At 44.6% G+C, this 19889-nt stretch overlaps 2 protein-coding genes across 39 annotated transcripts in view; one reads left to right on the top strand and one right to left on the bottom strand.

Moving 5' to 3' along the window:
- Positions 1-374: 374 nt before the first annotated feature.
- LOC120655425 lies at positions 375-11151 on the top strand. Its single transcript, XM_039933266.1, has 2 exons — positions 375-796; positions 10841-11151. The coding sequence occupies exons 1-2, from the start codon at positions 401-403 to the stop codon at positions 10871-10873; spliced, it is 429 nt and encodes a 142-aa protein (XP_039789200.1). The 5' UTR covers positions 375-400; the 3' UTR covers positions 10874-11151.
- A 150-nt stretch (positions 11152-11301) lies between these two features.
- The window catches only part of LOC120655415 (putative disease resistance protein RGA4), a 126698-nt gene continuing 118110 nt past the window's right edge, over positions 11302-19889 (bottom strand). For all 38 annotated transcript variants that reach the window (XM_039933220.1, XM_039933225.1, XM_039933229.1 and 35 more), the window contains 2 exons: positions 11832-15282; positions 11302-11632 (listed from right to left, as the gene is read on the bottom strand). In XM_039933220.1, the coding sequence (XP_039789154.1) occupies positions 11602-11632; positions 11832-15262 (3462 nt within the window). In that variant the 5' untranslated portion in view covers positions 15263-15282 and the 3' untranslated portion in view covers positions 11302-11601. The remainder of the gene's footprint in view (positions 11633-11831; positions 15283-19889) is intronic.

Raw genomic sequence — 19889 nt, 5'->3', positions numbered from 1 at the left:
CACAAAGCCTAAATTGCTCACTGACGCACCCAAGCCTGGTCATGGAAACGTTGCTCTGCTTTATCTGAATCGGACGTGAATCAAACAAACGTGCATGCTGAAACCTACGGAACATATATATGATGGTTGCATTCTTCCAAGTCATAATTTTTTCTGAAAAATAAGCATGTCTATGTGAAAAGCAGTATGCTTCTGACAACATGCCACTTCGAATCTGAGATGGAGATGTAATTCGTAATCCTTTTAAGTGTGTTGTCCAATCCAAAAAAAAAGAAAAAAAATGGCGTGGTAACCATATGTAACGCATGTATAATCATGGGCTTGGTCCAAAATATTAAAGAGCTCGGCCTTGGGCCAAGCGGTGGCTGCGGCGAGGAGGAAGGCGGCGAGGGGAGGAGAGATGCTCAAGTTCCTGTCCAAGGTGGTGGTGGAGTACTGCCCGCTGGACCTGCGGAAGGCGGCGGCGGTGGAGCTCTTGGCGCAGTGCAACGGCCGCAAGGCCAAGGACTCCAACCCGGCCTGCTCCGTCGAGCTCCGCCGCCTCCCCGCCCAGCCCCCCACCGAGGACCCCAAGTCGCGGCCGCCTCTTCCGCCGCCGCGGGTCCTCGTGACCTACCTCAACGGCGCCGAGGAGGCCATCGTTGCCGCGGAGGGCGCCACCGTGCAGGGCATCCGGGACCAGATCCTCGCCCGGGGCCGGCTCATCGACACCGAGCAGATGTTCCGCGATGCCGGGGAGAAGTGGCCCGTCGTCATCCCCGAGGAGGAACTCGGTATGTCGTTCCCTGGCATCAAGGTGCAGCCTTTCTTTCATTTTGTGCTTTCACTTTCATTTTGTCGAACAACCTGCGTGCGTGGGTGCTTGTTGCTGCACTGAGTTGAACATACTATATCAATGGGATTACTGGTAGCTTGGTTAGATAAACACAGTGCAGCTTGTGCTTGCTACCGTTATGTTTGTTTGGAAGTTGGGTTACGGTATTTCTTATACTACTCTTCGTTTGGCCAAGAACCCTATAAGAATTTGCTTGTTTACCAAAGTTTGGCATATGCCTAGAATCATATCGTCTCGGTGTCATATTATTTGTATCTGGTGTTAAGGTACACCGTGTGCGTGGAACTTGCGATCTTCTCATTTAGCATCTAGTCACAGTTCGATAAGCAAGAAATAGGATGAATATGTCGGTTACATAAGATAATTAGTACAGAATGTTAATGCAAAATTGTAAATTTAGTGTAACCTTCCTTGCCATTCATTCAATCTTAGGTATTCGTGAAAATGCAGAAGTTTGTGTAGACAATTTGAAGATAAAGTTAGGAGGATTACATGAATGGTATTATCCATCTGTTCCTAGTTCAGAGACCTTTCTAGAAACCTCCTTCTGATAAGCTTACATTGCAGCACCCTTTACACCTTACCTGTCCATATGTGACTGATTCGGTGGCATATGATTAGGTTGTCAAGGGAACTATATATGCACTGGTTCCACATTTGTGTGTAAAGTCTGCCAGCCTTTTGGTATCCCTGTAATAATTTTTCCCCTCTTCGGAGTAACATATACAGGGTATTGCAATTTTATTATTTTTCTTGATTTTCCCCTCTTCGGGGTAACATTATACAGGGTATTGCAATTTTATCAATTTTCTCAATTTTTTAATGTTTTAATTTGATGGAAGGTGCCACAATATTATATTTCTTATCTTTCACCTGGTCCTGGCTGTTGCATGATCTTTCTTTTCTGTTCCACTTCAGGTCAAGTAGTGCAGCTTTTACTAATAGACCTATATGATTTGCAAAATGGCCGTAACTTTTTGATCAATCCATGGTTTTAAAGGCGTCGCCTGGGCGTTCGGGCGCTGCAGGTTGCTGGGCGTCCAGGCTGTCTAGCTAACCTCGTGTATGGCATCCGCCTTCCCCTGTTTGGCGTTGGCGGGACGCCAACCACCCTTCGGCGGGCGCCCTGCTCGGGAGACACAGAGGTTGTCGCCCGCCCGACCCCAAAATCGTTCCCGTGCGTGGAAATGAGGGTTCCCGCGCGGTGCTTCCCGCCTGTCCACTGCCACGCGGGGAGAATCGGAGAGGGATAGAGATTAGGCGAGAGATTGGGACGAGAAATAGGGGAGCCAGAGAGGAATGGGATCTGGCCAACGAAGCTTCTCACCGGCGCATGCTTGGGCGCCGGCAGCTCTGCACCTCCGCCTCCCTCCCTTCCAGCCGCCGGCGCATCCACATCCCCTGGCGCCGACATCTCTGCTCCTCCATCTCCCTCCCTTCCAACTGCCGGTGCATATCCTCAAGCGGCATGTCAGATCCGGCCGCCTCTGCATGTCTCCCTCCGGCTCTGTCCCCTTCCTGGCCTCCTCTTTATGCTGTGCTTGCATATAAAACAGAGCATGGGTCTGCTACAGCACTTCAGTTTGTCCATTAGCTGCTCTGCTTTGGCCCCTTTGGCCCTTTGTTTATTAGCTGGTAGTAACTAGTAAGATCACTGATTAGGATATTAGCTGCTCAGTTTTTATGGTAATTGCTTAGTTTATATGCTGATTGCTATGTTTTCAGAACCATGATAAATAATTGATTAGGATATTACTTTATGTTCAGTTTATATTCTGAATTTTGTGTATTTTTGTATAGCGTCGCCTCGCCTAGCGCCTAGTTCGCCTAGGCGTCCGGGCGGGGGTCGCTCACCTAGCCTCGCCTTACCGCCTTAGGAACATGCTGTATCTGTTGGAGTAATGGGCTTGGCCCATTTATTCTAAAGCATTAAAAGAATTTAAAGCCCACTATTAATGCTAGGGAATCAATGCTTAATTCCGTACCGGGAATTGAGGAGGATCTCAACCGACTTAAAAGGTGGACTTCGTGTACACCACTTGTGAAGCCGGTAAGAGGAGGATCTCGCTCGCCTCGCCGAGCCGGGCCGGGCCGGGCCGGGCCGTGGCCGAGGCGCGGCGCGGCCGGCCGGCCGGACGGGCGGTGCGCGTGCGCGTGCGCATGCGCGGCCGGACGTGACGTGCAGGTGCGGTGCGGTGCGGCGCGGTGCGATGTGATGGCTATTTTGCCGTTGACAGCAATTAATCGTGCGATTAAACGTGCAATTAAATATGTAATTAATGGCCATAACCGCATCACCTAAATGACTCTGATGGTGTCCAGGTTCAACGATCCTGAGCACCTGAGTCACTATATAAGGAGTGCCATTCCCCTCATCCATTCTGTACCAGAGCACTGAGGCAACTCGGCTCCTCTCTTCTCCCTCTCCAGTTGCAACAACTGAGTTCCCCAACGCTAATTTCTGCGCGCACAGAATTAGCGTAAGCAGGCCTCCGAAACCTTGCTCGCCTTGAGATCCTGCACGGGATAGGCGGGCAATCAGGTTTTTGGGTAACGCTTTAGCGTGACTGCTCAAAAATACTAAGGCTTTGCCCGATTGTACGACTACTTCCTGGTGGACGAGCCGAACGACTACGTCGACTACATTCTGGTGACCGAACGACTACGTCGACTACATCTTGGTGACCGTTCGCGGGACTGCACTGCGAACTTCTTCCTGCACCGATTTAGTTCGACTACTTCAACTGAGGCCAACCGAGTAGATGTCTACTCCAGTTGGTAACAGCGCAGCCAATGCCTCCGGCAACGGCCCCGCTTCAGGGTACTCCCTGAAACTTTGGTTATTTATATTGTTTATGCTTATATGTGTGATAAGTATAAATATGTTCACATGTTTTATTTTACTCCTTAAAGTCATAGAAATATTGTTAGTTTATACATTTAATTTTGGAATTAAAATATACCGAAAATTGCCTAGATATCTAACATTCCAAAAACCTGATTGTGTTAATAGGCTTTCGGTATCTAGCTTTGCTGCATCAATCAAACCACCACCTTTTGATGGTTCAAATTACAAACGTTGGCAAGAGCGGCTTATACTGTGGTTAACACTATCGAGAGTGATCCATGTGAAAGAGGGTAAGCCTGAACAATTCTCTCCAGAGGAAGGGAGTGCGTTCGATGAGGCTGATATCCTCTTTCGAGGCTTGATCATTAGTGCTCTCGGTGATAACCTGGTGGATTCTTATATCCGGCTGCCAACTGGCAAAGCATTGTGGGATGCTCTTGAGGCTCAATATGGAGTATCTGACGCCGGGAGTGAGTTGTATATCATGGAGCAGTTCCTTGAGTACAGGATGGTCGAAGACCGTTCTGTAGTGGAACAGGCTCATGAAATACATACTCTAGCAAAAGATCTCAAAAATTGCAGCAAAGAGTCCCCATGTGTGTTACCCAATAAGTTTGTGGCTGGAGGTATAATCTCTAAGCTGCCACTTTCTTGGAGGGACTTTGCTACTTCTCTAAAACATAAGAGACAGGAGTTCACAATAGATGGACTCATAGGGACTCTTGATGTTGAGGAGAAGGCGAGAGCAAAGGACATACGTGGGAAAGGAGTTGTTGGTGCTTCAAGTGCCAATCTTGTTCAGAAGAACAACTCCCACAAGAACAAGAAAAAGCCACCGCAGAACCAACCAAAGACTAAGAAGACAACCACTTTTAAGAAGAAGAAGAAGACGGGAGCTTGCTATGTGTGCGCTAGTACGGATCACTTTGCTGCAAAGTGTCCGAACCGCAAAGGCAACGACTCCGCCAACATGGTTATTAGCGAGCCTGGAGGAACTTCGGGGTACGGTAATTTATTACCTACTGTTCTTTCAGTCTTTGGTTCACCCGAGTGGTGGGTTGACACTGGTGCTAATATTCATGTTTGTGCTGATGCTTCTTTGTTCTCTTCTTACCAGACCGGCGGGACTTCCTCCTTGCTGATGGGGAACAGATCACATGCGCGTGTTCTTGGTGTTGGTACGGTAAATCTGAAGTTTACTTCGGGGAAGACCGTGCAGCTGAAGAACGTGCAGCATGTCCCCACCATCAAGAAGAATTTAGTCAGCGGCTCTCTACTGTGTAGAGATGGTTTCAAATTAGTCTTTGAGTCCAATAAATGTATCTTGTCTAAGTTTGGTACTTTTGTTGGAAAAGGTTATGAAAGCGAAGGCTTGTTCCGTCTTTCTTTGTCAGATGTTTGTAATAAAATTGCATACAATGTTATTAACGTTGATGAAACAAATGTTTGGCATTCGAGGCTTTGTCACGTTAATTTTGGTTGTATGATGCGCTTAGCTAATTTGAGCTTAATTCCAAAGTTCACTTTTGTCAAAAATTCTAAGTGTCATGTATGTGTTGAATCAAAACAAACTCGTAAGCCTCATAAGACCGCGGAGGCAAGGAGCTTGGCACCCTTAGAATTAATTCATTCCGATTTGTGCGAAATGAATGGAGTGTTGACAAAAGGTGGTAAAAAATATTTCATGACTTTGATTGATGATAGTACTAGATTTTGTTACATCTATTTGTTGAAGTCAAAAGATGAAGCTTTACACTACTTTAAAATCTATAAAGCTGAAGTAGAAAACCAACTTGAGAGAAAGATCAAAAGAGTTAGGTCAGATCGTGGTGGCGAGTATTTCTCAAATTTATTTACTTTATTCTGCGAGGAACATGGTATTATTCATGAGAGGACGCCTCCCTATTCACCTCAGTCAAATGGGGTTGCCGAAAGAAAGAACCGCACTCTAACGGATTTGGTTAACGCCATGTTAGATACAGCGGGACTTTCCAAGGAATGGTGGGGTGAGGCTATATTGACTGCATGTCATGTCCTAAACCGTGTTCCTACAAAGAATAAAGAGATAACTCCATTCGAGGAATGGGAGAAGAAAAGGCCAACACTGTCATACTTACGTACATGGGGTTGTTTGGCAAAAGTGAGTGTGCCAATAACCAAGAAACGTAAGCTTGGACCTAAAACTGTGGATTGTATCTTTCTAGGTTATGCTATTCACAGCATTGGATATAGATTTTTAATAGTGAAATCTGGAGTACCTGACATGCATGTTGGTACTATAATGGAGTCCAGAGATGCTACATTTTTTGAAAACATTTTTCCCATGAGAGATGAAACAAGTTCATCTAGGCAAGAGTTCATCGAGGATGATGGCTCTGCTGAGCCGATAGAACACAATGAACATACACTTGTAGAAAATCCTGAGGAGGATAACAATGATGCTCCGAGAAAGAGCAAGAGACAAAGGACTGTAAAGTCTTTTGGTGATGATTTCATTGTATACCTCATAGATGATACACCCAGAACCATTGAAGAGGCATATTCATCTCCTGATGCTGACTATTGGAAGGAAGCAGTAAGGAGTGAGATGGATTCTATCATGTCTAATGGAACCTGGGAGGTCGTTGAACGTCCTTATGGATGTAAAACGGTTGGATGCAAGTGGGTATTCAAGAAAAAGCTTAGGCCAGATGGTACTATTGAAAAGTACAAGGCTAGGCTTGTGGCCAAGGGTTATACCCAAAAAGAAGGAGAAGATTTCTTTGACACTTATTCACCAGTTGCCCGATTGACCACAATTCGAGTGTTACTTTCCCTGGCAGCCTCTTATGGTCTTCTCGTTCATCAGATGGACGTTAAGACGGCTTTCCTCAATGGAGAGTTAGAAGAGGAGATCTATATGGATCAGCCGGATGGGTTTGTATCAAAGGGTCAAGAAGGAATGGTTTGTAAGTTGTTAAAATCTTTATATGGTCTCAAGCAAGCGCCTAAGCAGTGGCATGAAAAGTTTGATAGAACTTTGACCTCTGCCGGCTTTGTTGTGAACGAAGCTGACAGATGTGTGTACTATCGCTATGGTGGGGCTGAAGGAGTGATTTTGTGCTTGTATGTGGATGACATACTGATCTTTGGCACTAGCCTTAATGTGATTAAGGAAGTCAAAGAGTTTTTATCTCAAAATTTTGAGATGAAGGATCTGGGAGAAGCTGATGTTATCCTTAATATAAAACTGGTAAAAGAGATCAATGGTGGGGTGATTCTTACACAGTCTCACTATGTGGAGAAGGTGTTAAGTCGCTTTGGTTATAGCGACTATAAACCTGTCTCAACACCATATGATGTCAGTTTAATTCTTAGAAAGAACAAAAGGATAATGCGAGATCAGCTGAGATATTCTCAGATCATTGGTTCATTAATGTATTTAGCGAGCGCTACAAGACCTGACATCTCGTTTGCTGTAAGCAAACTGAGCCGGTTTGTTTCAAACCCGGGAGATGATCATTGGAAGGCTCTTGAAAGAGTAATGCGCTATCTGAAGGAGACAATGAACTATGGAATTCACTACACCGGGTACCCAAGGGTACTAGAAGGGTATAGTGATTCAAATTGGATTTCTGATGCTGATGAGATAAAGGCCACAAGTGGATATGTGTTTACACTTGGTGGTGGAGCTGTTTCCTGGAAGTCTTGCAAGCAGACCATCTTAACGAGGTCAACTATGGAAGCAGAACTCACAGCATTAGATACCGCCACTGTTGAGGCTGAGTGACTTCGTGAGCTCCTTATGGACTTGCCGATAGTTGAAAAACCGTTACCGGCAATCCTAATGAACTGTGACAATCAAACGGTAATTGTCAAGGTGAATAGTTCAAAAGATAACATGAAGTCATCTAGACATGTAAAAAGGCGGTTGAAATCTGTCAGAAAATTGAGAAACTCCGGAGTTATAGCCCTGGACTATGTTCAGACGGCTAAAAATCTGGCAGATCAGTTTACAAAGGGTCTTTCACGAAATGTGATAGACAATGCATCTATGGAATTGGGCTTGAGACCCACGTGAGTCATTCTATAGTGGAAACCTGTCCTATGTGATCGGAGATCCCGTGAATTAGGATGGTAAAACAAACTAAAGTCTGACAGTGAGAAGAGAACCTTTGTAAAAAGGGCTCATTCCGTGTATAAGGTGCATTTCTCTTCTAATCTGTATGGCAGGTTGGTCTATACCTTAATGTGTGCCAGGTGGTTTCTTTTAAACAAATGAGTTGTTTTCTTGAAACAAAGATGTTGTCCTACAGAACATCTGAAAGGAACACACCTATATGAGTTTGACCACTGGTCATGGTCTATGAGAATTGGGTATTCTCTAGAAACTCATGAAGGGCCTGGAGTATGACTTATAAGCTCCAAACCGCGGGGATGCTTTTGCAGCCTAGTACCAGTGTAGGGCTCTGGTCAAACTTGTTTGCACAAAACTGGCAATTCAAGGCATAGTCCATTGCACAGTTGTGAATAAGTGTAGCCTTTGTCCTAGATGGAAGTTCAACTTAACAGTCTCTGTCGAATACTGGTATATCAATGAGGGAATGAGGGTATTTCTAGTGTGGCTTGAATTTCTTGGTGGGGATTGTTGGAGTAATGGGCTTGGCCCATTTATTCTAAAGCATTAAAAGAATTTAAAGCCCACTATTAATGCTAGGGAATCAATGCTTAATTCCGTACCGGGAATTGAGGAGGATCTCAACCGACTTAAAAGGTGGACTTCGTGTACACCACTTGTGAAGCCGGTAAGAGGAGGATCTCGCTCGCCTCGCCGAGCCGGGCCGGGCCGGGCCGGGCCGTGGCCGAGGCGCGGCGCGGCCGGCCGGCCGGACGGGCGGTGCGCGTGCGCGTGCGCATGCGCGGCCGGACGTGACGTGCAGGTGCGGTGCGGTGCGGCGCGGTGCGATGTGATGGCTATTTTGCCGTTGACAGCAATTAATCGTGCGATTAAACGTGCAATTAAATATGTAATTAATGGCCATAACCGCATCACCTAAATGACTCTGATGGTGTCCAGGTTCAACGATCCTGAGCACCTGAGTCACTATATAAGGAGTGCCATTCCCCTCATCCATTCCGTACCAGAGCACTGAGGCAACTCGGCTCCTCTCTTCTCCCTCTCCAGTTGCAACAACTGAGTTCCCCAACGCTAATTTCTGCGCGCACAGAATTAGCGTAAGCAGGCCTCCGAAACCTTGCTCGCCTTGAGATCCTGCACGGGATAGGCGGGCAATCAGGTTTTTGGGTAACGCTTTAGCGTGACTGCTCAAAAATACTAAGGCTTTGCCCGATTGTACGACTACTTCCTGGTGGACGAGCCGAACGACTACGTCGACTACATTCTGGTGGCCGAACGACTACGTCGACTACATCTTGGTGACCGTTCGCGGGACTGCACTGCGAACTTCTTCCTGCACCGATTTAGTTCGACTACTTCGACTGAGGCCAACCGAGTAGATGTCTACTCCAGTTGGTAACAGCGCAGCCAATGCCTCCGGCAACGGCCCCGCTTCAGGGTACTCCCTGAAACTTTGGTTATTTATATTGTTTATGCTTATATGTGTGATAAGTATAAATATGTTCACATGTTTTATTTTACTCCTTAAAGTCATAGAAATATTGTTAGTTTATACATTTAATTTTGGAATTAAAATATACCGAAAATTGCCTAGATATCTAACAGTATCAACCCTAAAGCTAATGTAGTCCATCTCCCTAATTTTTCCCCAGTAAAACTTAAGAGGATTGTATGATAAATTCTTGTTCCTTGGTGATTAGAAGCTAGATCACAGTTAAAATGTGCTTTTGCAGTTAGTTTTTAGATTTGTGGATGCAGGTATGATCTTAAGCCCTTGTTTTACCAAGAAAGAAAACTTCGTAGCCAGACAACATTGGTTAATATGCTGTTTTCACTGTTTCAATTCCACAAAAGCTTCAAATAATGAAGATTTGGTATAATGCTAAGTACAGTTACTGTACAGAGCTGTTATTGTGCAGCATAACAAGTATGGACCTTCAAAATATTTTACACTTTTAGAAATATATAAATGCATGATATGATCTAAACTATATCATTTCATTGTATGTTAATTAGTATTAGTTAGGTCCTAAAAATGCATGTAACTATGTTGGTTATATTGTTTTTTGGCCTATGTCAAACTCCTGGGTCCAGTAGGAGGTGCTTGAGTTTAACCCAGACAAGCTCAAATGGCTACAAATAGGATGTTTTTTTTTATAAGACAAATAGGATGTATTTGGTGTTGTTATTTTAGGATATTAGGAGGCTCCTGAGACAAAACACCAAATTGCAGAGCTATGTGCTGCATGACATGTGAGAGTTGCATACTAATGATGAGAAAAACAGTATGCGCCCATCGGATAAAAGGGTACCTCTGTGTGGACATGAATCTTGTGCAACAGCAGTGCCCGTGGATTAGTCTTTGATTCAGCCAATCAATCAGTATTTAATGAATTATTATGCATTCATCATATTGTGTTCTTCTATAATTATAATTAAATTTTATTAAGAAAATATTTAATCTATAGTAAAAGAAGCTATCATTATAAAGGGATAAAATCACTGATCAGGATCTATGTCCCAATCCATTACGCTGGTTATTGGATTTGGGTCCTAGGTAGATTGAGGAGAGGAGGGGGAGAGGGAGGTCTATGCTGCTGCGATACCAGAACTCCAGAAACCAATTAGTTGACATCTGATCAAATTTGTATCGATTCTTTAGTTGTGCTTGTTATGGAAATTATAAGGATTGTGTACCCTTTTATCAATCATGCTATGCCTATCTCCAATTGTATCCCACTGTTGTGCTGCCAGCACCCTCTCCCAGAGTCAGTCCATTACAATCTTATGGGTTTGGGGGGCCACTGTTTTGCTGCTAAGTCATTACACTACTAAAGATGTACTGAACTTGTGGCTTTCTTTCCCAAATATTTGTTTGAATTTTTATTAATATCTAACTATTTGATGTTACAATGAAACTTCTGTTATTTCAAACTATGTCTTATGTACTGTGGATGACGGCTTACTTTGTTTTCAGAATTTTTTGTACCTATTTCTTTATGTTCTCGGGTCTGAGTAGATTACTCTGTTTTTGTAACAGCCAAAGAAAGCTGAGGACAAGCCCCAGGCTTAATCTCCATGTCAGGTTTCTCTTTGATGTTCATGGTTAACCGAGGGCATTTGTACACCCACAAACATTTCCCAATCATGGGAAAAATTCTCTCCTCGGTCCAACTTGGGAACATTTCCAGGCGGTTGTTGTCTGGGTGGTTCAAGTTTGTTTGGTTCACCCACTTGGATTTGTACTAATATAATACCAATGTAGCTCATGCCATTGCAATGTGCATGCTGTGAATGAATTTCTTTAGAATAATCAGCTATCATAGTCTTGATGTACTGTTTTCTGCTCCATGGTAAATGTCTACAGTGGAATGCCTTTGAACGGATCAAAGATTAATTATGCAGTTCATTCGGCGTAGTGCATAGAGACATGAAAAATCCTATTCTGGTGCCTGTGCCTTCCAGAAAATTGGAAAATTGAAATATTGTTGTAGATTTGAGATGAACACATCGAACTTTTCATATGAATAAAAATGCGACAGACCAAACAGACGAGGGGTCAATCCCAACTCCAAACCTAATCATCTTGTCTGAGCTGGAGGGGTTAATCCATCATATCTTATTTCGCACAACATGATGTCTCAGTTTAATAAGGAGGAACGATCACGTCCAACCAAAATTCATAGAATGATCGCATAATGAAGTATCTAAATGGTTTGATTTATCAAACTAATAGCCGTAACTGTCTATGTCTAAGAACATAGAGATAAGAAGGTGATCATCAAGAGGCAGCGATATTGGTTATATGTCCTGTGGGCCTGGCGCATCAAACCTGCATAAGTAGAGAACATTTGATTAGCAAAAGGACTATTCTCCAAAAACGAAAATGTAAATGGAACTGCAAGTGGTAGTCGGAGTGCAAAACATGTTTGAAATAACTGTGGACAAAATATAACTAGCCAAGATATAATCTCACATGTGAAAACAAGATAATTTAAAGGTGCAATCCACAAGTTTCCTAAGATACGTACCACAGCTGCTCTATTTCCATCAACTTTGGGCAGCCTTGAATGAATACTGTATTTATGTTTGCAATTGCTTCCGGTCCACCAATTGAGACAAGGTCTGGACATTCCGCAATCAACAAATTTTGGAGTGACTTGAGATTACTGCTCCAAAGATCACCTGGAATGGACACTATACCTCGGCATGATTCCATCATTAGTGACTCAAGGGAGGTCAGGTTCTCTAGGCAGCACCTAGGAGACCAGGCAGAGAAATCCCCACAACTGCGTAAGCTGAGCTTCTGGAGGGACGATGGTAACACCATTTCTCTTTGCCAGTAGAGACGTGGACACCGCCAGATGTCCAAATTCTTCAGAAAAGGAAAACTCTCAAATCTTTTGGTGGGCAGGGACAGCAAATCACAAGACCAAATACTAATACTCTCGATGGTAGGGAGGCATTCATGTGTTAGGAGGTCATCAATACTTTCCAGCTTGCTGCAGTCTACTATAGTTAGGTCAGTGAGTAACGGGAATTTGGCAGTGTTGCCTCTGGCTCTGGCCAAGCCAAGGGAAAGGCCCGTGGATATGTGCTCAGATTCTCTAATAAATTTCAGACAACCACACTCACTGATGTGGAGCCTCTGCAGTACTGGAAGACTCCACTTTTCTAGTTCAATGGATGGCAGCTGGGAGGAATGTATATGCAAGTAGGTGAGGGAACTACACTCAATGTTGAATCCAAAAATCTTAAACTTCAGCTCGAGCTTCTTTGCAGACGGGGCCGAGAGATGTGTCATTTTTGGACAGTTGGACACGCTTATTTGTTCAAGGGAAGGGGGCCATTCAATTGGTACTGATTTTACACTTGCGCAATCTTCAATAACTATTTTGCTGATGGCTGGTACAGAAGTCATTGGATGTAGAAATTGTTCCAGGCCTGATAAGTTTCGGCACCCTTTAATGCTTACCTCTGTTAATAATGGGAAAATGGTCCTGGCTCTGCTAATATTATTGTTGTCAACTGTCGCCGTAGGTAACTCAGAAAATGACATGGCCTCGGGTCCATCACAACCACGAAACCAGCTAGGAAGATATTCACCTGGATAACCCTCAATCTGTACAGACTTGATGTTGGTGGGAGGCTGTAGAGCTTGAAGTACTTCTATCTCATTGTGCTCTTGGCATCTTAAGGAAGACCATATCAGAGTCAGACTATTCAGATATTCTTTCTTCTTGAGTTCGGCTTCTGCTGCACCATCCTTGCTCATTGCACCAAGATTATTTATTGTCAGCTCGCTTGGATGCGGATTAAATTTGTCAATAAAACTGAGTTCGTCTTTCAACTCTGCAGCATCAACTTCCATTAAGGGAGTATTTTTTGATTCAAACTTCTGCAGATTGATCAGCTTGCTGATGCCTCTGGGTAAACTTTCGAATTCGCATTTCCTAGCATAAAAAATCTGCAAGTTATAAAGGTTGCAGAATGACGAAGGCAGGCTCCGAATATGGCAAGTTCTGGATATTGCAAGGTACCGGAGATGCTTCAGGTTGCCAATACTTTCTGGTAATTTCTCTGTGGAGGCACAGAAAATAACACGCAGGCACAAAAGTTTTTCAAACCAGCAGTCCATTGCTGAAGATAAACTGCCACTGCTCAAAGGCTTGTTGCAAAGCAGAGTGCGCAGCTTTGTGCACTCGGCTAATCTCAATAAGTTGGACCGATTAACATTGGTGATTGGCAGTATTGATAGATGGCGAACACTTTGTGGAACTTCTTCAAGGTCACTCAAGTTCTTTACAATGAAGCATTCGTCCTTTGAAACAAGTTGTGCCATGTCATGCATCAAGTCATGTATTACATATGCACCACGAAATTTCTGAAAGAAGGACCGGTTTACAAGTTCTAGAAAGTATTGAGAGCCAATATCTTGAAGTGGAATGTTACCTTTACGTACAACAAAACCCTCTGCTACCCACATTTCAGCCAAATTGTCCTTTTCAAAATTGTGATCTTTGGGGTACACGGCACAAAATGAGAAGCATCTCTTCAAATGGAATGGTAAATACATGTAGCTCAACCGAAGAGCTGGCAAAATTTCAGTCCCCTCCTGATCATGCTGCCACAATTCACTGTTTAGTATATTATTCCAATGTGTAGTGTCACGGCTAATTCCTAATAGCCGTCCAAGAGTTTTTGCAGCTAAAGGAGAACCTCTCAACTTTGGAAGTATTTTCTTACCAATCAGTTGCAACTCAGGATCCCTGTTAGACCTATCAGATCCAAACGCACAGAGTTCAAAGAATTTCCAAAAGACATCATCCTTCAAACCCTCTAGTCGGAAGGAATCTGCTGTGCGCACTATATCAGCCACCTTCTCAGACCTTGTGGTGACAAGCATCATACTTCCCAGACGTACATTTCTGAGAGGTGTGTAGAACTTCTTCCAACGCTCCCCATTTTCATCCCACATATCATCGAGGACAATCAAGAATCTTCTCTTGTTCAAGCTGTCTGCAAGATCAGTTTGAAGAGAATTCAAACTATCAGTCGTCGGTGGTTTCCTAGAAGCTTGTTCTATGACCTCTTTAGTTAACCTCTTGACATCAAAGTCATCTGAGACACAAATCCAAATGATTTCATAGTGAGATTTCACTTGCGGGTGGCTGCAAAATTTTTGAGCCAAAGTAGTTTTTCCAACTCCCCCAATTCCAACAATGGGCAAAACTGGAACACTCTCCATAGTTTCTTCGTTATTATTGAAGGTGGTATAAACTTGCTGGTTGCTTGTGGATGAACCATCTCCAGTTCTTGCTGTCTTGTGTCTGGAAGAATACCTCCTATTATTGTTAGGTGCAACGACTTCACTTCCTGTTCTCTTTCTATTGTTTAAAGGTACACCGAGCAATCTAATAAGCTCCTTCATTTCCTTATCACGTCCAAATATCTTTGCCTCGGTGGGAAAACTGGTGGTCTCTGGCCTGAGTGATTCATCAAACCGTGGAGTTGCTTGATGGAAGCCCATTTCCTTGAGCTGGTTAGAAAGATTATTTAGCCTTTTTTGGATATCAGTCACCTTGTTGAAGCTACCTTGAGTGACGCTGTTAAAGAAATCGATGAACGGAGCTAGCTGAGTTTCATTGCCCTCAACTGACACCTTATGCGCGTGCCATTTGAATTCATCCAGAAGGTCTTCTGCATCATACACTGCTTCTTTGACTTTTGGAAGGAGGTCAGCCACACAGTGATCATGGATCCTCCACTCTGCTCGATCAATGAGGATGTACATTGCCTGTAGAGTATCCCCAAGGCATTTAAGGTCACTCTGCAACTGCAGCACATCTCCTTGAAGTTTGTTATTTTCTGTTCCATTCCGCTGGGTTTGCAGAGATGAAATGGCCGATCTAACCCACTGGAACAATGTGGCACACTCATTGAGGCCACTAATTATGTTCATATTGACTGAACTCTCTTGATCTGGATGAACAGAGGGTGTATCGAGTATTAGAGAAGTATATATTCGGTCATATTTTAACACTAATGGTATAAATACGAAAAACCAGTTGATACGACAAATAACTCTTTGATTACAATTCCAGGAAAATGAGCCGTTATACTTGAAGCGACTTTAAACGGATAGCTCCTTGCCAAAAGAATAATGGTTAAAGATGTCTTCGTAATTTCTAGTTGTTACAAGAGAGATATTGATCATAAAATGTTTTTATACCTTAGTGGGAAACAAAAAGTATCAACAAAATAAAATTGGATGCAAGAGGTCAGCTCATTTTGTGCTCGGTACCTTGTTTATATGTGAAAGTTGCAAGTGGACTATCATACCCCCAAAATACTTAATTTTGGGACGTGACTAAATGACACTAATAAAGACAAAGATTTCTCTTAATAATAATATTAAATTTTCCAATATTTTATGTAATTATTATGATATTAGTGCAGGAAAAATAATTGTTTTCAGAAAGTGAATTAATATGCTTTAGGGTATATTAATATGTATTAGATATTGATTAGGTCTTCTGTGAATTGTCCGGTAATTATTCTCAATTTTGTAGAACTAAATCCATTTAGTGGACAAATCTAAAAATATTTTTATTAGCTCCAAATACATTATTTGAGCACATTGAATCCAATTATATCTCTGAAAGTTTTATGTGATTTTCTGGAAACTTCCTAACATTTCTCATAAAGTAAATATTGTATACTTATTTGAAATTTATCTATTTTTATAAAAAATATTATTTCGAAAATAGCCAGGTCCAAATTTTAATGGGCCAGCATTGGCCCATGTCCACCTTACTTGCCCAGGTCCAACCCATTTTTAGCCTAGACCCATTCCACGCTTTATTGGATCAAATCACAAAGATCTATTAGCGTTAAAGGGACGCTACTGCTAAAACAATTTGTAGGAACGCTTCATTCTTTAGTGGCGGTCAAAATGTTACCTGCTCATACAAATGGAGCGAAGCTACTATAGCAGTTGATTTGCTCATGAAAATGCATTTCTAGGGACGAGTGATGGTGTCACCCATCCCTGAAAATGACCACCATTTTTATGGACGGGTGATGCTATCACCATTATTTCCACTGTCACCCTCCCCTAGAAACACATTTTTAGGGGTGGATAATGATGTCACCAGCTCCTAAAAATGATTTTCAATGATGGGTGAGGGCATGACACGTCCTTACAAATGTTCTCACATGAAAAATTCATACCTTTTTCATGGTCTCGGATGAAGTTAAATTTTACACCAAAATTGTAGAGCTTGATGTGATCTAAAATTTTATAGTTAGTAACCTTTTCAATTAAGGTCATTTAGTAGCCCAAAAAAATTATTATAAGTTCTCTAGTTTCAAAATCTAAAAGTATTGATTCGTTTTCAAACAAACCTCTGATGTCAAATGTAGAGTAATTCCACATTAAAGCTTTAGCGGTAAGATCTAAAATTTCGACAGTTTATACATTATTTATTTAATAAAATTTAGTATTACAAGATTATTTATTAGTTGTGCCCTACATATGCTACTTCTATATAGTATCTCATACAACTTAAGTCATATTTTCAAGTTTCCACAATCTTAATATTTATATACACAAAAATATATTTGACATATTTGTCTGTAGAGTTCCCAATAACCATAGTGTAGAAGTTTCAGTTTTGTTTGATTTGAGCTATATTTAACGATTTAAATGAATTTTTAGAATAAAATAGAAAAATATTTTTATGGGCGGGTGATAGCGTCACCTGCCCCTAAATGGATTTGTAGGAGCGAGTGATGGCCTCACCCACCCCTATGTTGACGCTTTCTAGAGACCATTTTCAAGCGTCAATTTGACAGAAAATCTTGAGAGTTTGCATTTCTTGCATTCATATTTATCTAAAATAATGCCTAAGTCCACTATCCCTTTAGAAAATATATAATGTTGGAAAATGAGCTAAAATGCAGGTTGCAAACACCCTATGATATAAAGGGAATATACTCGACCTCGGAGTGCTCCTCTTGGATCCGGTCGCCCTGAGTCAGATCTGATCTGACTCGGCCTCGGAAGCAGAGCCTGACTTTCAGGAGACTTCATTCACCCTCCCACCCAACCGCTCATCTACACCGGAGCATCGCCGAATCTTCGTCGTCTCCGACGACTCCGACACCCGGCCCAACAAGGACAACGAAGAGCGAGCTAACCGACACCGCCGCAACGACATCCACGCCGATAGGAGGCACAACGAGGCGACGATTCGTCAGTCCGAGCAGAACATGCAGGATGCCAACCGCCGCAACCCTAGAAACCGGCACTCACCAATCCGACCACGCAACCTCAACGCCGGCTTTGTCCTCGACTACAACGGCCAAGATGTCTTCGCCACACCTTTGGCCAATCTGGCCGCGGTGTTCCAGGTGCTCGAGGGCCTCCAGGCCACGCAGGCCCAGCAGATGCGCAAGGACAACTTAGCCTACCGCGCCCAGTCGAGTCATCACTCGACACGACCCCGCGATGATGGAGAGGAGGTCAACCAGAATGACCTCCGCCTCGAGCTCAACCAGCAGGATCTGTGCCCACGCATCAACAATCATCATCGCGAACGCGACGCCACTGAGCGCGAGCGACGTCGCCGGTACGATGAGGAACACGGCGTCCCCGATGCCGACTACTAGTACCACGGCCGCCGAGGCAGCAACCCTCCCCGACGGCCACCTCGCGACTACAAACCCGGCAATGACCTTGACGGCTTCTCTGCCTTCTCCAACTGGCTTAGGGCCATCTAGTGGCCCGCCACCTTCAAGCCAGTCGACATCGAGAAGTACGATGGTGAGTCAGACCCCAAGACATGGCTGCACACCTACTCCATCACCGTCCGAGCGGCGAACGGCGACAACGACATCACGGTCGCCTACTTCCCTGTCATGATGAGCCGCCAAGATCTCAACTGGCTGAAGGCGCACCCGGCCAGCTCCATCAACAGCTGGCAAGCCCTCTGCAGTGCCTTCATCTAGTACTACTAGGCATCCTGCCCGGGCCCCAAAACCAGATGGGATCTGGGCAGCATCATCCAGCAACCCGACGAGTCCCTCCACGACTACATCAAGAGGTACTTCGCTAACCGTAATACTATTACGGAGGTTGATGATAGGGATGTCATCCACCACATCCATGAAGGCCTCCATAGTATTGACATGTTGGCGATATGTTGGCGGTCGTCAACAAGCACGCCGACATGGAAGACGCCGAGCGAGCCCATCGCCGGCACAAGACCAAGAACGACTCCTCCGAGCGTCCGTCTCAACGGGACAACTGCCCGAGACACCGACGCGATGACTACCCACCTCGTCACGGGAGGAAGCACGACCGCGCCGAGTCGTTGAAGAACCTGGACCGCAAGCGTGGCCCCGAGAACACCGTCGCTGTCGCCGAGAGGTCCCAGTTCCGCTCCACCCTCAACCAAGCGGACCTGGATCGACTCCTAGATGATAAGTGTCCTTGGCACAAGGAAATGAACCACAGTGGCCGGGAGTGCCGAGCACTCTCCAACGGCGTCATCAAGGACGATGACCCCAAGCGACCCTGCCGCGATGACTGCGACAGGCCAAGTGGTTCCAGAACCACTCGGGCGCGCCTACGGAGGCGCAACTCGCCTAGGCGAGACGAAGATTCCCTAGGGGACTTTCAGGAAGAAGACATGGTCATCAACTTCATATTTGGCGGCCCCAGCAAGCCATCATGCCGACGCAAACTGAAGCTGGACGATCGCGAAGTCAACCTGGTGTTCAAACAACCGGTTGAACCCCTATGGTGGTCGGAGACGCCGATCACCTTCGATCGACGTGACCACTAGGTCCACTTGCCCAGGCCGGGTGCTTACCCCCTTGTGGTCAGCCCGGTTGTCAGCTAGGTCTGCCTGGCCAAAGTACTCGTCGACGGTGGCACCGCCCTTGACATCATCTTCGCCAGTACGTTGGAGAGCAGGGGCTACAACATGACTTCCCTGGTGCCATCTGACCAGGCCTTCTATGGCATCATCACTGGAGCTGGGTCGACCCCAGTCGGCCGGGTCACTCTGCCGATCACCTTCGTCACTCGGGACAACTACTGCACCGAGTACGTCAACTTCGAGGTCACCGAGTTTGAGACCTCCTACCACGCCATCTTGGGAAGACCCTCCCTCACCAAATTTATGGTGATCCCCAACCACACGTATCTTCTCCTGAAAATTCCAGTTCCAAAGGGGGTCCTCTCGATCTATGGAGATTAGCAGACATCCTATGTGTGCGAGGCCGAGAACATCAAGCTCTCTGACACCCTAGAACGATCTAGGAACTCGGTTCTTGTTGCCCAGGTAGCAAAGAACCTCCCGACGGACTAGCAACAAATCCCCGCCAAGGAGTCGACTTCCGAATCGCAGCTCGCACCAGTCGTGGCGACTAAGACCATTGTCCTCATGGACGATGAGCCTCACAAGACAGTCGTGATTGGGGCCAGCCTCGACCCGGCATAGGAAAGTGCGCTCACCTCCGTCCTCCAGGACAACTAGAACATCTTCACAAGGAAGCCATCTGACATACCGGGAGTTTCG

This window comes from Panicum virgatum, chromosome 1N, assembly GCF_016808335.1.
Source record: "Panicum virgatum strain AP13 chromosome 1N, P.virgatum_v5, whole genome shotgun sequence".
Taxonomy (NCBI): domain Eukaryota; kingdom Viridiplantae; phylum Streptophyta; class Magnoliopsida; order Poales; family Poaceae; genus Panicum; species Panicum virgatum.
Note: the sequence above shows the minus strand (reverse complement) of the source record. Positions and strands in the feature narration are given on the sequence as shown.